The sequence below is a fragment of the Pristiophorus japonicus genome, chromosome 23, assembly GCF_044704955.1.
Source record: "Pristiophorus japonicus isolate sPriJap1 chromosome 23, sPriJap1.hap1, whole genome shotgun sequence".
NCBI classification, from domain to species: domain Eukaryota; kingdom Metazoa; phylum Chordata; class Chondrichthyes; family Pristiophoridae; genus Pristiophorus; species Pristiophorus japonicus.
The window spans coordinates 1,747,351-1,762,345 of NC_091999.1; the positions used below are offsets into that span (position 1 = coordinate 1,747,351).

General features: G+C 46.0%; 1 protein-coding gene across 1 annotated transcript in view; it reads right to left on the minus strand.

The window, feature by feature from the left end:
• Positions 1 to 14,995, minus strand: part of LOC139235681 (nucleolar protein 9-like) — a 66,279-nt gene that overhangs the window by 26,864 nt on the left and 24,420 nt on the right. The window contains exon 4 of the mRNA XM_070866721.1: positions 2,854 to 2,961. Within this exon, the coding sequence (XP_070722822.1) occupies positions 2,854 to 2,961 (108 nt within the window). The remainder of the gene's footprint in view (positions 1 to 2,853; positions 2,962 to 14,995) is intronic.

The following is a 14,995-nucleotide window of genomic DNA, read 5'->3' on the forward strand; positions in this document are numbered from 1 at the left end:
TCCCTTAATATCCAAAAATCTATCGATCTCTGTCTTGAATATACTCAAAGACTGAGCCTCCACAGCTCTCTGGGGCAGAGAATTCCAAAGATTCACCCCCCTCTGAGTGAAGAAGTTTCTCCTCATCTCAGTCCTAAATGGCCAAGCCCTTATCCTGAGACTGTGTGACCCCTGGTTTCTAGACTCCCCAGCCCGGGGGGGAAACACCCTCCCTGCATCTACCCTGTCAAGCCCGGTAAGAATTGTGTATGTTTCAATGAGATCACTTCTCATTCTTCTGAACTCTAGAGAATATCGGCCCAGTCTACTCAATCTCTCCTCATAGGACAATCCCCCCATCCCAGGAATCAGTCTGGTGAACCTTCACCGCACTCCCTCTATGGCAATTATATCCTTCCTTAGGTAAGGAGACCCAAACTGTACACAATACTCCAGGTGTGGTCTCACCAGGACCTGATATAATCGCAGTAAGGCGTCTTTACTCTTAGACTCAAATCCTCCTGTAATAAAGGCCAACATACTATTTGCTTTCTTAATCACTTGCTGTACCTGCATGTTAACGTTCAGTGATTGGTGTACAAGGACACCCAGGTCCCTCCGAACACCAACATTTCCCAATCTCTCACCATTTAAAAAATACTCTGCTTTTCTATTTTTCCAACCGAAGTGGGTAACTTCACATTTCTCCACATTATATTCCATCTGCCATGTTCTTGCCCACTCACTTAACCTGTCTGTGTCCCTTTGCACCCTTGCTGCATTAACCTTCCATAAATTACTTTCCCACCGAGCTTTGTATCATCAGCAAACTTGGATATATTACACTCGGTCCCCTCATCCAAATCATCGACATAGACTGTGAATAGTGGGGCCCCAGCACCAATCCTTGCAGTACCCCACTAGTTACAGCCTGCCAACCCGAAAATGACCCGTTTATTCCTACTGGTTATTCTTGTACTGGTTATCGGCCCTTCAGCCATTGGAAACAGTCTTCTTTATTCACTATCTAAACCCTTCATGATTTTACACAGTTGGGCTTCCAGAAGACCAACTCTTGTAACATTGCGTCAGTCTCTCAGCGTATGTCTCCAGGGCTGGGGGGGAAGTCAGTGTGTGGGAAAAGCTGAGAAGCAAAGCATGATGGTAAATTAAGTCAATATTATGCTAACTGCTGTAACGCGCTGAAGTACCGAGAATGTTCTGTTCTGTTCGAGTCCAGGATGCAGTCAAGGACAGAATGTTAATTAGCCACGAAATGAGATACCATTTCTTATCGCTTAAATTGCAAGACTAGGCGAGGTAACAAGCTATGAAAGTTGTGTGTAATTATCGGTGTAAAAAGTTCTGAGAGAAGAATGGCCCCTTCTGCAAAAAGGAGGAGAGCGAGATAAGCTGTTGAACATAAGAAATAGGAGCAGGAGTCGGCCATTCGGCCCCTCGAGCCTGCTCCGCCATTTAATACGATCATGGCTGATCCGATCATGGACTCAGCTCTACTTCCCTGCCCACTCCCCATAACCCCTTATTCCCTTATCGCTCAAAAATCTGACTGTCTCCACTTTAAATATATTCAATGACCCAGCCTCCACAGCTCTCTGGGGCAGAGAATTCCAGATTTACAACCCTCTGAGAGAAGAAATTCCTCCTCATCTCAGTTTTAAATGGGCGGCCCCTTATTCTAGTTTTAGTTTCCCCTATGAGTGGAAGCATCCTCTCCGCATCCATCTTGTCGAGCCCCCTCGTAATCTTATATGTTTCGATATGAAATCATTCTTCTGAACTCCAATGAGTAGAGGCCCAACCTACTCAACCTATCCTCATAAGTCAACCCCCTCATCTCCGGAATCAACCCAGTGAACCTTCTCTGAACTGTCTCCAATGCAAGTATATCCTTCCTTAAATACTGAGACCAAAACTGCACGCAGTACTCCAGGTGTGGCCTCACCAATACCCTGTACAGTTGTAGCAGGACTTCCCTGCTTTTATACTCCATCCCCCTTTGCAATAAAGGCCAACATTCCATTGGCCTTCCTGATCACTTGCTGTACCTGCAGACTCACTTTTTGTGTTTCATGCACAAGGACCCCCAGGTCCCTCTGTACTGCAGCACTTTGCAATTTTTCTCCATTTAAATTGCAATTTCCTTTTCTATTTCTTCTGCCAAAGTGGATAACCTCACATTTTCCCACATTATACTCCATCTGCCAAATTTTTGCCCACTCACTTAGCCTGTCTCTATCCCTTTGCAGATTTTGTGTGTCCTCCTCACAACCTGCTTTCCCACCCATCTTTGTACCATCAGCAAACTTGGCTACATCACACTCGGTCCCTTCATCCACTGAAGGTCGGGCAAGTGCTTGAATTAATAACGAGAGTATTGTAACGGATGTAACGGGTGGCCAGGCAGCTGCAAGCTGTCACGAGTACTTGAAAGGGGAGAAAAAAGGTATAAGAGAAGCAGCTATTGAACCCCGAAGGCAGCGCGAACACAGAGACAGAGTGGGAGAGAACTACAGTCAACAGAACACAGCACGAGAACATGTTGCAGTCACGCAGTGGGCTTCCGCCGAGGTTTCAAGGAACAGACTGTCAACCATCGCCTTGTTAAGTATTACTTCTTTGTACTGGATGCAAACCACGTCATAAAATCTGTAGTGCTTATAAACACTATACCTGTACCCAGCGTGGTGTGTTGTGGCCACGGACAAGCCTCTTCGGTCAGATTGGGCTGCCTATGTCAGGGGTCAGAGTGTGTCTCAGTGAGTGTCTCTCTCTCTCTCTGGGTCCATGAGCAGACCTCAGTGGGTGTCTGTATTCGCGATGGATGCTCTGCTAACAATCTTGATGCCTCACCTTTCACATTTGCCTCCAGCAGCTTTGCCAACTCGCGCAGTTCAGCCAAGAAACCTTCCGGGACGGCAAAGTCCGTAACCTTTCCAAGACGGTTATCCTGCTTCCCCGCTGAAAGTAACCAAGAACTGTCAGCAAGCAATATGGGTCCGGGTGGTTTAAAAATAGATCAGATAATGCGCGGAAGTGAGTTACAGGCTGGAATCTAATCGACGGGTTCGGGGGGGTTTATAAATAGAATAACGGATACCCGGGAGTGAGTTACAGGCTGGAATCTAATCGAGGGGTTCGGGGGGTTTATATATAGAATAACAAATACCCGGGAGTGAGTTACAGGCTGGAATCTAATCGAGGGGTTCGGGGGGGTTATATATAGAATAACAGATACCCGGGAGTGAGTTACAGACTGGAATCTAATCGAGGTGTTCGGGGGGGTTATATATAGAATAACAGATACCCGGGAGTGAGTTACAGGCTGGAATCTAATCGAGGGTTTCTGGGGGGGTTTATAGATAGAATAACAGATACCCGGGAGTGAGTTCCAGACGGGAATCTAATCGAGGTGTTCGGGGGGTTTATATATTCAATAACAGATACCCGGGAGTGAGTTACAGGCTGGAATCTAATCGAGAGGTTCGGGGGGGTTTATATACAGAATAACGGATACCCGAGAGTGAGTTACAGGCTGGAATCTAATCGAGGAGTTCTGGCGGTTTATATATAGAATAACGGATACCCGGGAGTGAGTTACAGGCTGGAATCTAATCGAGGGGTTCCGGGGGGTTTATATATAGAATAACGGATACCCGGGAGTGAGTTACAGGCTGGAATCTAATCGAGGGGTTCGGGGGGTTTATATACAGAATAATAGATACCCGGGAGTGAGTTACCGGCTGGAATCTAATCGAGGGGTTCGGGGTGTTTATATATAGAATAACAGATACCCGGGAGTGAGTTACAGGCTGGAATCTAATCGACGGGTTCGGGGGGTTTATAAATAGAATAACGGATACCCGGGAGTGAGTTACAGGCTGGAATCTAATCGAGGGGTTCGGGGGTTTATAAATAGAATAACAGATACCCGAGAGTGAGTTACAGGCTGGAATCTAATCGAGGGGTTCGGGTGGTGTATATATAGCATAACAGATACACGGGAGTGAGTTACAGGCTGGAATCTAATCGAGGGGTTCGGGGGGTTTATATATAGAATAACAGATACACGGGAGTGAGTTACAGGCTGGAATCTAATCGAGGGGTTCGGGTGGTGTATATATAACATAACAGACACACGGGAGTGAGTTACAGGCTGGAATCTAATCGAGGGGTTCGGGGGGTTTATATATAGCATAACAGATACACGGGAGTGAGTTACAGGCTGGAATCTAATCGAGGAGTTCAGGGGGTTTATATATAGCATAACAGATACACGGGAGTGAGTTACAGGCTGGAATCTAATCAAGGGGTTCGGGGGGTTTATAAATAGAATAACGGATACCCGGGAGTAAGTTACAGACTGGAATCTAATTGATGGGTTCGGGGGGGTTTATATACAGAATAACGGATACCCGAGAGTGAGTTACAGGCTGGAATCTAATCGAGGTGTTCTGGCGGTTTATATATAGAATAACGGATACCCGAGAGTGAGCTACAGGCTGGAATCTAATCGAGGAGTTCTGGCGGTTTATATATAGAATAACAGATACCCGGGAGTGAGTTACAGGCTGGAATCTAATCGAGGGGTTCAGGGGGTTTATATATAGAATTACGGATACCCGAGAGTGAGTTACAGGCTGGAATCTAATCGAGGGGTTCGGGGGGGTTTATATATAGAATAACAGATACCCGGGAGTGAGTTACAGCCTGGAATCTAATCGAGGAGTTCGGGCGGTTTATATATAGAATAACAGATACCTGGGAGTGAGTTACAGGCTGGAATCTAATCGAGGGGTTCGGGGTGGTTTATATATAGAATAACAGATACCCGGGAGTGAGTTACAGGCTGGAATCTAATCGAGGAGTTCTGGCGGTTTATATATAGAATAACAGATACCCGGGAGTGAGTTACAGGCTGGAATCTAATCGAGGGGTTCAGGAGGTTTATATATAGAATAACGGATACCCGAGAGTGAGTTACAGGCTGGAATCCAATCGAGGGGTTCGGGGGGGTTTATATATAGAATAACAGATACCCAGGAGTGAGTTACAGCCTGGAATCTAATCGAGGGGTTCGGGCGGTTTATATATAGAATAACAGATACCTGGGAGTGAGTTACAGGCTGGAATCTAATCGAGGGGTTCGGGGTGGTTTATATATAGAATAACAGATACCCGGGAGTGAGTTACAGGCTGGAATCTAATCGAGGGGTTCGGGGGTTTATATACAGAATAACAGATACTCGGGAGTGAGTTACAGGCTGGAATCTAATTGAGGGGTTCGGGGGGTTTATATACAGAATAACAGATACCCGGGAGTGAGTTACAGGCTGGAATCTGATCGAGGGGTTCAGGTGGTTCATATATAGAATAACAGAAAACCCGGGAGTGAGTTACAGGCTGGAATCTAATCGTAGGGGTTCGGGGGCTTTATATATAGAATAACAGATACCCTGGAGTGAGTTACAGGCTGGCATCTAATCGAGGGGTTCGGGGGGTTTATATATAGAATAACAGATACCCGGGAGTGAGTTACAGGCTGTAATCCAGTCGAGGGGTTCTGGTGGTTTATATATAGAATAACAGATACCCGGGAGTGAGTTACAGACTGGAATCTAATCGAGGGGTTCGGGGGGGTTTATATATAGAATAATAGATACCCGGGAGTGAGTTACAGCCTGGAATCTAATCGAGGAGTTCGGGCGGTTTATATGTAGAATAACAGATACCTGGGAGTGAGTTACAGGCTGGAATCTAATCGAGGGGTTCGGGGTGGTTTATATATAGAATAACAGATACCCGGGAGTGAGTTACAGACTGGAATCTAATCGAGGGATTCGGGGGGGTTTATATATAGAATAATAGATACCCGGGAGTGAGTTAAAGGCTGCAATCTAATCGAGGGGTTCGGGGGTTTATATACAGAATAACAGATACCCGGGAGTGAGTTACAGGCTGGAATCTAATCGAGGGGTTCGGGGGTTTATATATAGAATAACAGATACCCGGGAGTGAGTTACAGGCTGAAATCTAATCGAGGGGTTTGGGGGGTTGAAATATAGAATCACAGACACCCGGGAGTGAGTTACAGGCTGGAATCTGATGGAGGGGTTCGGGAGGTTTATATGTAGAACAACAGATACCCGGGAGTGAGTTACAGGCTGGGATCTGATCGAGGTGTTCGGGGGATTTATATATAGAATAACAGATACCCCGGGAGTGAGTTACAGGCTGGAATCTAATCGTAGGGGTTCGGGGGCTTTATATATAGAATAACAGATACCCTGGAGTGAGTTACAGGCTGGCATCTAATCGAGGGGTTCGGGGGGTTTATATATAGAATAACAGATACCCGGGAGTGAGTTACAGGCTGTAATCCAGTCGAGGGGTTCTGGTGGTTTATATATAGAATAACAGATACCCGGGAGTGAGTTACAGACTGGAATCTAATCGAGGGGTTCGGGGGGGTTTATATATAGAATAATAGATACCCGGGAGTGAGTTACAGCCTGGAATCTAATCGAGGAGTTCGGGCGGTTTATATGTAGAATAACAGATACCTGGGAGTGAGTTACAGGCTGGAATCTAATCGAGGGGTTCGGGGTGGTTTATATATAGAATAACAGATACCCGGGAGTGAGTTACAGACTGGAATCTAATCGAGGGATTCGGGGGGGTTTATATATAGAATAATAGATACCCGGGAGTGAGTTAAAGGCTGCAATCTAATCGAGGGGTTCGGGGGTTTATATACAGAATAACAGATACCCGGGAGTGAGTTACAGGCTGGAATCTAATCGAGGGGTTCGGGGGTTTATATATAGAATAACAGATACCCGGGAGTGAGTTACAGGCTGAAATCTAATCGAGGGGTTTGGGGGGTTGAAATATAGAATCACAGACACCCGGGAGTGAGTTACAGGCTGGAATCTGATGGAGGGGTTCGGGAGGTTTATATGTAGAACAACAGATACCCGGGAGTGAGTTACAGGCTGGGATCTGATCGAGGTGTTCGGGGGATTTATATATAGAATAACAGATACCCCGGGAGTGAGTTACAGGCTGGAATCTAATCGAGGGGTTCGGGGGGTTTATATATAGAATAACAGATACCCCGGGAGTGAGTTACAGGCTGGAATCTAATCGAGGGGTTTGGGGGGGTTTATATGTAGAACAGATACCCGGGAGTGAGTTACAGGCTGGAATAGAATCGAGGGGTTAGGGGGGGTTTATATATAGAATAATAGATCCCCGGGAGAGAGTTACAGGCTGGAATCTAATCGATAGGTTCGGTGGTTTATATATAGAATAACAGATACTTGGGAGTGAGTTACAGACTGGAATCTAATCGAGGGGTTCGGGGGTTTATATATAGAATAACAGATACTTGGGAGTGAGTTACAGGCGGGAATCTAATCGAGGGGTTCGGGGGGTTTATATATAGAATAACAGAGACCCAGGAGTGAGTTACAGGTTGGCATCTAATCGAGGGGTTCTGGAGGAGGGGGGGGGGGGGGCGGGCGAGGTTATATATGGAATATCAGATACCTAGGAGTGAGTTACAGGCTAGAATCTAATCGAGGGATTCAGGGGGTTTATAGATAGAATAACAGATACCCCGGAAGTGAGTTACAGGCTGGAATCTGATCGAGGGGTTCGGGGGGTTTATATATAAAACAACAGATACCCGGGAGTGAGTTGAAGGCTGCAATCAAATCGAGGTGTTCGGCGGGTTTATATATGCAATAACAGATACCCGGGAGTGAGTTACAGGCTGGAATCTAATCGAGGGGTTCAGGGGGTTTATATATAGAACAACAGATACCCGGGAGTGAGTTACAGGCTGGAATCTAATCAAGGGGTTCGGGTGGTTTATATATACAATAACAGATACCCGGGAATGAGTTACAGGCTGGAATCTAATCGAGTGGTTCGGGGGGTTTATATTTAGAATAACAGATATCCGGGAGTGAGTTACAGGCTGGAATCTAATCGAGGGGTTCGGGTGGTTTATATATAGAATAACAGATACCCGGGAGTGAGTTACAGGCTGGAATCTAATCGAAGGGTTCGGGGGTTTATATATAGAATCACAGATACCCGGGAGTGAGTTACAAGCTGGAATCTAATCGAGGGGTTCAGGGGGGTTTATATATAAAATAACAGATACCCGAGAGTGAGTTACAGGCTGGAATCTAATCGAGAGGTTCGGGGCTTTATATATAGAATAACAGATACCCGGGAGTGAGTTACAGGCTGGAATCTAATCGAGGGGTTTGGGGGGGGTTTATATGTAGAACAGATACCCGGGAGTGAGTTACAGGCTGGAATCTAATCGAAGGGGTTCGGGGGATTTATATATAGAATAACAGATACCCGGGAGTGAGTTGCAGGCTGGAATCTAATCGAGGGGTTCGCGGGGGGTTTGTATATAGAATAACAGATACCCAGGAGTGAGTTACAGGCTGGAATCTAATCGAGGGGTTCATATGTAGAATAACAGATACCCGGGAGTGAGTTACAGGCTGGAATCCAATCGAGGGGTTCGGGGGGGTTTATATATAGAATAACAGATACCCGGGAGTGAGTTACAGGCTGGAATCTAATCGAGGAATTCGGGGGGGTTTATATATAGAATAACAGATACCCGGGAGTGAGTTACAGGCTGGAATCTAATCGAGGGGTTCAGGGGGTTTATATCTTGAATAACAGATACCCGGGAGCGAGTTACAGGCTGGAATCTAATCGAGGGGTTCAGGGGGTTTATATACCGAATAACAGATACCCGGGAGTGAGTTACAGACTGGAATCTCGTCGAGGGGTTCGGGTGGTTTATATATAGAATAACAGATACACGGGAGTGAGTTACAGGCTGGAATCTGGTCGAGGGGTTCGGGGCTTTATATATAGAATAACAGATACGGGAGTGAGTTGCAGGCTGGAATCTGATCAAGGTGTTCGGGGGGTTTATATATAGAATAACAGATACGACGGGAGTGAGTTACAGGCTGGAATCTAATCGAGGGGTTGCGGGGGGTTTATATATAGAACAGATACCGGGGAGTGAGTTACAGGCTGGAATCGAATCTAAGGGGTTCGCGGGGGTTTATATATAGAATAGCAGATACCCGAGAGTGAGTTACAGGCTGGAATCTAATCGAGGGGTTCGGGTGGTTTATATATAGAATAACAGATACCCCGGGATTGAGTTACAGGCTGGAATCTAATCGAAGGATTCGGGGGGTTTATATATAGAATAACAGATACCCGGGAGTGAGTTACAGGCTGGAATCTAATCGAGGGGTTCAGGGGGTTTATATATAGAATAACAGATACCCCGGGAGTGAGTTACAGGCTGGAATCAAATCGAGGAGTTCAGGTGGTTTATATATCGAATTACAGATATCCGGGAGTGAGTAACACGCTGGAATCTAATCGAGGGGTTCTGGGGGTTTATATATAAAATAACAGATACCCGGGAGTGAGTTACAGGCTGGAATCTGATGGAGGGGTTCGGGAGGTTTATATGTAGAACAACAGATACCCGGGAGTGAGTTACAGGCTGGGATCTGATCGAGGTGTTCGGGGGATTTATATATAGAATAACAGATACCCCGGGAGTGAGTTACAGGCTGGAATCTAATCGAGGGGTTTGGGGGGGTTTATATGTAGAACAGATACCCGGGAGTGAGTTACAGGCTGGAATAGAATCGAGGGGTTAGGGGGGGTTTATATATAGAATAATAGATACCCGGGAGTGAGTTACAGGCTGGAATCTAATCAAGGGATTCGGGGGGATAATATATATGAAATAACAGATACCCGGGAGTGAGTTACAGGCTGGAATCTAATCGAGGGGTTCAGGGGGTTTATATATAGAATCACAGATAGCCGGGAGTGAGTTACAGGCTGGAATCTAATCGAGGGGTTCGGGGGGGTTTATATATAAAATAACAGATACCCGAGAGTGAGTTACAGGCTGGAATCTAATCGAGGGGTTCGGGGCTTTATATATAGAATAACAGATACCCGGGAGTGAGATGCAGGCTGGAATCTAATCGAGGGATTCGGGGGGTTTATATATAGAATAACAGATACCCCGGGAGTGAGTTACAGGCTGGAATCTAATCGAGGGGTTTGGGGGGGGTTTATATGTAGAACAGATACCCGGGAGTGAGTTGCAGGCTGGAATCTAATCGAGGGGTTCGCGGGGGGTTTGTATATAGAATAACAGATACCCAGGAGTGAGTTACAGGCTGGAATCTAATCGAGGGGTTCGGGGAGTTCATATGTAGAATAACAGATACCCGGGAGTGAGTTACAGGCTGGAATCCAATCGAGGGGTTCGGGGGGGTTTATATATAGAATAACAGATACCCGGGAGCGAGTTACAGGCTGGAATCTAATCGAGGGGTTCAGGGGGTTTATATCTTGAATAACAGATACCCGGGAGCGAGTTACAGGCTGGAATCTAATCGAGGGGTTCAGGGGGTTTATATATAGAATAACAGATACCCGGGAGTGAGTTACAGGCTGGAATCTGGTCGAGGGGTTCGGGGCTTTATATATAGAATAACAGATACCCCGGGAGTGAGTTACAGGCTGGAATCAAATCGAGGGGTTCAGGTGGTTTATATGTCGAATTACAGATATCCGGGAGTGAGTAACAGGCTGGAATCTAATCGAGGGGTTCAGGAGGTTTATATGTCGAACAACAAATACCCGGGAGTGAGTTACAGGCTGGGATCTAATCGAGGTGTTCGGGGGGTTTATATATAGAATCACAGATACCCTGCAGTGAGTTACAGGCTGGCATCTAATCGAGGGGTTCGGGGGTGGGGGTTGTATAGAGAATAACAGATACCCGGGAGTGAGTTACTGGTGGAATAGAATCGAGGGGTATGGGGGGGGTTTATATATAGAATAATAGATACCCGGGAGTGAGGTACAGGCTGGAATCTAATCGATAGGTTCGGTGGTTTATATATAGAATAACAGATACCCGGAGTGAGTTACAGGCTGGAATCTAATCGAGGGGTTCGGGGGGTTTATATATAGAATAACAGATACCCGGGAGTGAGTTACAGGCTGGAATCTAATCGATAGGTTCGGTGGTTTATATATAGAATAACAGATACCCGGGAGTGAGTTACAGGCTGGAATCTAATCGATAGGTTCGGTGGTTTATATATAGAATAACAGATACCCGGAGTGAGTTACAGGCTGGAATCTAATCGAGGGGTTCAGGTGGTTTATATATCGAATAACAGATACCCGGGAGTGAGTTACTGGCGGAATAGAATCGAGGGGTTAGGGGGGGTTTATGTATAGAATAATAGATACCCGGGAGTGAGTTACAGGCTGGAATCTAATCAAGGGATTCGGGGGGATAATATATATGCAATAACAGATACCCGGGAGTGAGTTACAGGCTCGAATCTAATCAAGGTGTTCAGGTGGTTTATATATCGAATTACAGATATCCGGGAGTAAGTTACTGGCGGAATCTAATCGAGGGGTTCGGGGGGTTTATATATAGAATAACAGATACCCGGGAGTAAGTTACAGGCTGGAATCTAATTGAGGGGTTCGGGGGATATATTTATAGAATAACAGATACCCGGGAGTGAGTTACAGGCTGGAATCTAATCGAGGGGTTCGGGGGTTTACATATAGAATAACAGATACCCGGGAGTGAGTTACAGGCTGGCATCTAATCGAGGGGTTCGGGGGTGGGGGTTGTATAGAGAATAACAGATACCCGGGAGTGAGTTACTGGCGGAATAGAATCGAGGGGTTAGGGGGGGGTTTATATATAGAATAATAGATACCCGGGAGTGAGTTACAGGTTGGAATCTAATCAAGGGATTCGGGGGGATAATATATATGCAATAACAGATACCCGGGAGTGAGTTACAGGCTGGAATCTAATCGAGGGGTTCAGGGGGTTTATATATAGAATAACAGATACCCGGGAGTGAGTTACAAGCTCAAATCTAATCGAGGGGTTCAGGTGGTCTATATATCGAATTACAGATATCCGGGAGTGAGTTACTGGCGGAATCTAATCGAGAGGTTCGGGGGGGTTTATATATAGAATAACAGATACCCTGCAGTAAGTTACAGGCTGGCATCTAATCGAGGGGTTTGGGGTTGGGGGTTATATATAGAATAACAGATACCCGGGAGTGAGGTACAGGCTGGAATCTAATCGATAGGTTCGGTGGTTTATATATAGAATAACAGATACCCGGAGTGAGTTACAGGCTGGAATCTAATCGAGGGGTTCGGGGGGTTTATATATAGAGTAACAGATACCCGGGAGTGAGTTACAGGCTGGAATCTAATCGATAGGTTCGGTGGTTTATATATAGAATAACAGATACCCGGAGTGAGGTACAGGCTGGAATCTAATCGAGGGGTTCAGGTGGTTTATATATCGAATAACAGATACCCGGGAGTGAGTTACTGGCGGAATAGAATCGAGGGGTTAGGGGGGGTTTATATATAGAATAATAGATACCCGGGAGTGAGTTACAGGCTGGAATCTAATCAAGGGATTCGGGGGGATAATATATATGCAATAACAGATACCCGGGAGTGAGTTACAGGCTGGAATCTAATCGAGGGGTTCAGGGGGTTTATATATAGAATAACAGATACCCCGGAAGTGAGTTACAGACTGGAATCTAATCGAGGGGTTCGGGGGGTTTATATATAGAATAACAGAGACCCAGGAGTGAGTTACAGGTTGGCATCTAATCGAGGGGTTCTGGAGGAGGGGGGGGGGGGCGGGCGAGGTTATATATGGAATATCAGATACCTAGGAGTGAGTTACAGGCTAGAATCTGATCGAGGGATTCAGGGGGTTTATAGATAGAATAACAGATACCCCGGGAGTGAGTTACAGGCTGGAATCTGATCGAGGGGTTCGGGGGGTTTATATATAGAACAACAGATACCCGGGAGTGAGTTGAAGGCTGCAATCTAATCGAGGTGTTCGGCGGGTTTATATATGCAATAACAGATACCCGGGAGTGAGTTACAGGCTGGAATCTAATCGAGGGGTTCGGGGGTTTATATATGCAATAACAGATACCCGGGAGTGAGTTACAGGCTGGAATCTAATCAAGGGGTTCGGGTGGTTTGTATATACAATAACAGATACCCGGGAATGAGTTACAGGCTGGAATCTAATCGAGTGGTTCGGGGGGTTTATATTTAGAATAACAGATATCCGGGAGTGAGTTACAGGCTGGAATCTAATCGAGGGGTTCGGGTGGTTTATATATAGAATAACAGATACCCGGGAGTGAGTTACAGGCTGGAATCTAATCGAAGGGTTCGGGGGTTTATATATAGAATCACAGATACCCGGGAGTGAGTTACAGGCTGGAATCTAATCGAGGGGTTCAGGGGGGTTTATATATAAAGTAACAGATACCCGAGAGTGAGTTACAGGCTGGAATCTAATCGAGGGGTTCGGGGCTTTATATATAGAATAACAGATACCCGGGAGTGAGATGCAGGCTGGAATCTAATCAAGGTGTTCGGGGGGTTTATATATAGAATAACAGATACCCCGGGAGTGAGTTACAGGCTGGAATCTAATCGAGGGGTTCGGGGGGTTTATATATAGAATAACAGATACCCCGGGAGTGAGTTACAGGCTGGAATCTAATCGAGGGGTTTGGGAGGGGGTTTATATGTAGAACAGATACCCGGGAGTGAGTTACAGGCTGGAATCTAATCGAAGGGGTTCGGGGGATTTATATATAGAATAACAGATACCCGGGAGTGAGTTGCAGGCTGGAATCTAATCGAGGGGTTCGCGGGGGGTTTATATATAGAATAACAGATACCCAGGAGTGAGTTACAGGCTGGAATCTAATCGAGGGGTTCGGGGGGTTCATATGTAGAATAACAGATACCCGGGAGTGAGTTACAGGCTGGAATCCAATCGAGGGGTTCGGGGGGGTTTATATATAGAATAACAGATACCCGGGAGTGAGTTACAGGCTGGAATCTAATCAAGGAATTCGGGGGGGTTTATATATAGAATAACAGATACCCGGGAGTGAGTTACAGGCTGGAATCTAATCGAGGGGTTCAGGGGGTTTATATCTTGAATAACAGATACCCGGGAACGAGTTACAGGCTGGAATCTAATCGAGGGCTTCAGGGGGTTTATATATCGAATAACAGATACCCGGGAGTGAGTTACAGGCTGGAATCTCGTCGAGGGGTTCGGGTGGTTTATATATAGAATAACAGATACACGGGAGTGAGTTACAGGCTGGAATCTGGTCGAGGGGTTCGGGGCTTTATATATAGAATAACAGATACGGGAGTGAGTTGCAGGCTGGAATCTGATCAAGGTGTTCGGGGGGTTTATATATAGAATAACAGATACGACGGGAGTGAGTTACAGGCTGGAATCTAATCGAGGGGTTGCGGGGGGTTTATATATAGAACAGATACCGGGGAGTGAGTTACAGGCTGGAATCGAATCTAAGGGGTTCGCGGGGGTTTATATATAGAATAGCAGATACCCGGGAGTGAGTTACAGGCTGGAATCTAATCGAGGGGTTCAGGTGGTTTATATATAGAATAACAGATACCCCGGGATTGAGTTACAGGCTGGAATCTAATCGAAGGATTCGGGGGGTTTATATATAGAATAACAGATACCCGGGAGTGAGTTACAGGCTGGGATCTAATCGAGGGGTTCGGGGGTTTATATATAGAATAACAGATACCCGGGAGTGAGTTACAGGCTGAAATCTAATCGAGGGGTTTGGGGGGTTGAAATATAGAATCACAGACACCCGGGAGTGAGTTACAGGCTGGAATCTGATGGAGGGGTTCGGGAGGTTTATATGTAGAACAACAGATACCCGGGAGTGAGTTACAGGCTGGGATCTGATCGAGGTGTTCGGGGGATTTATATATAGAATAACAGATACCCCGGGAGTGAGTTACAGGCTGGAAT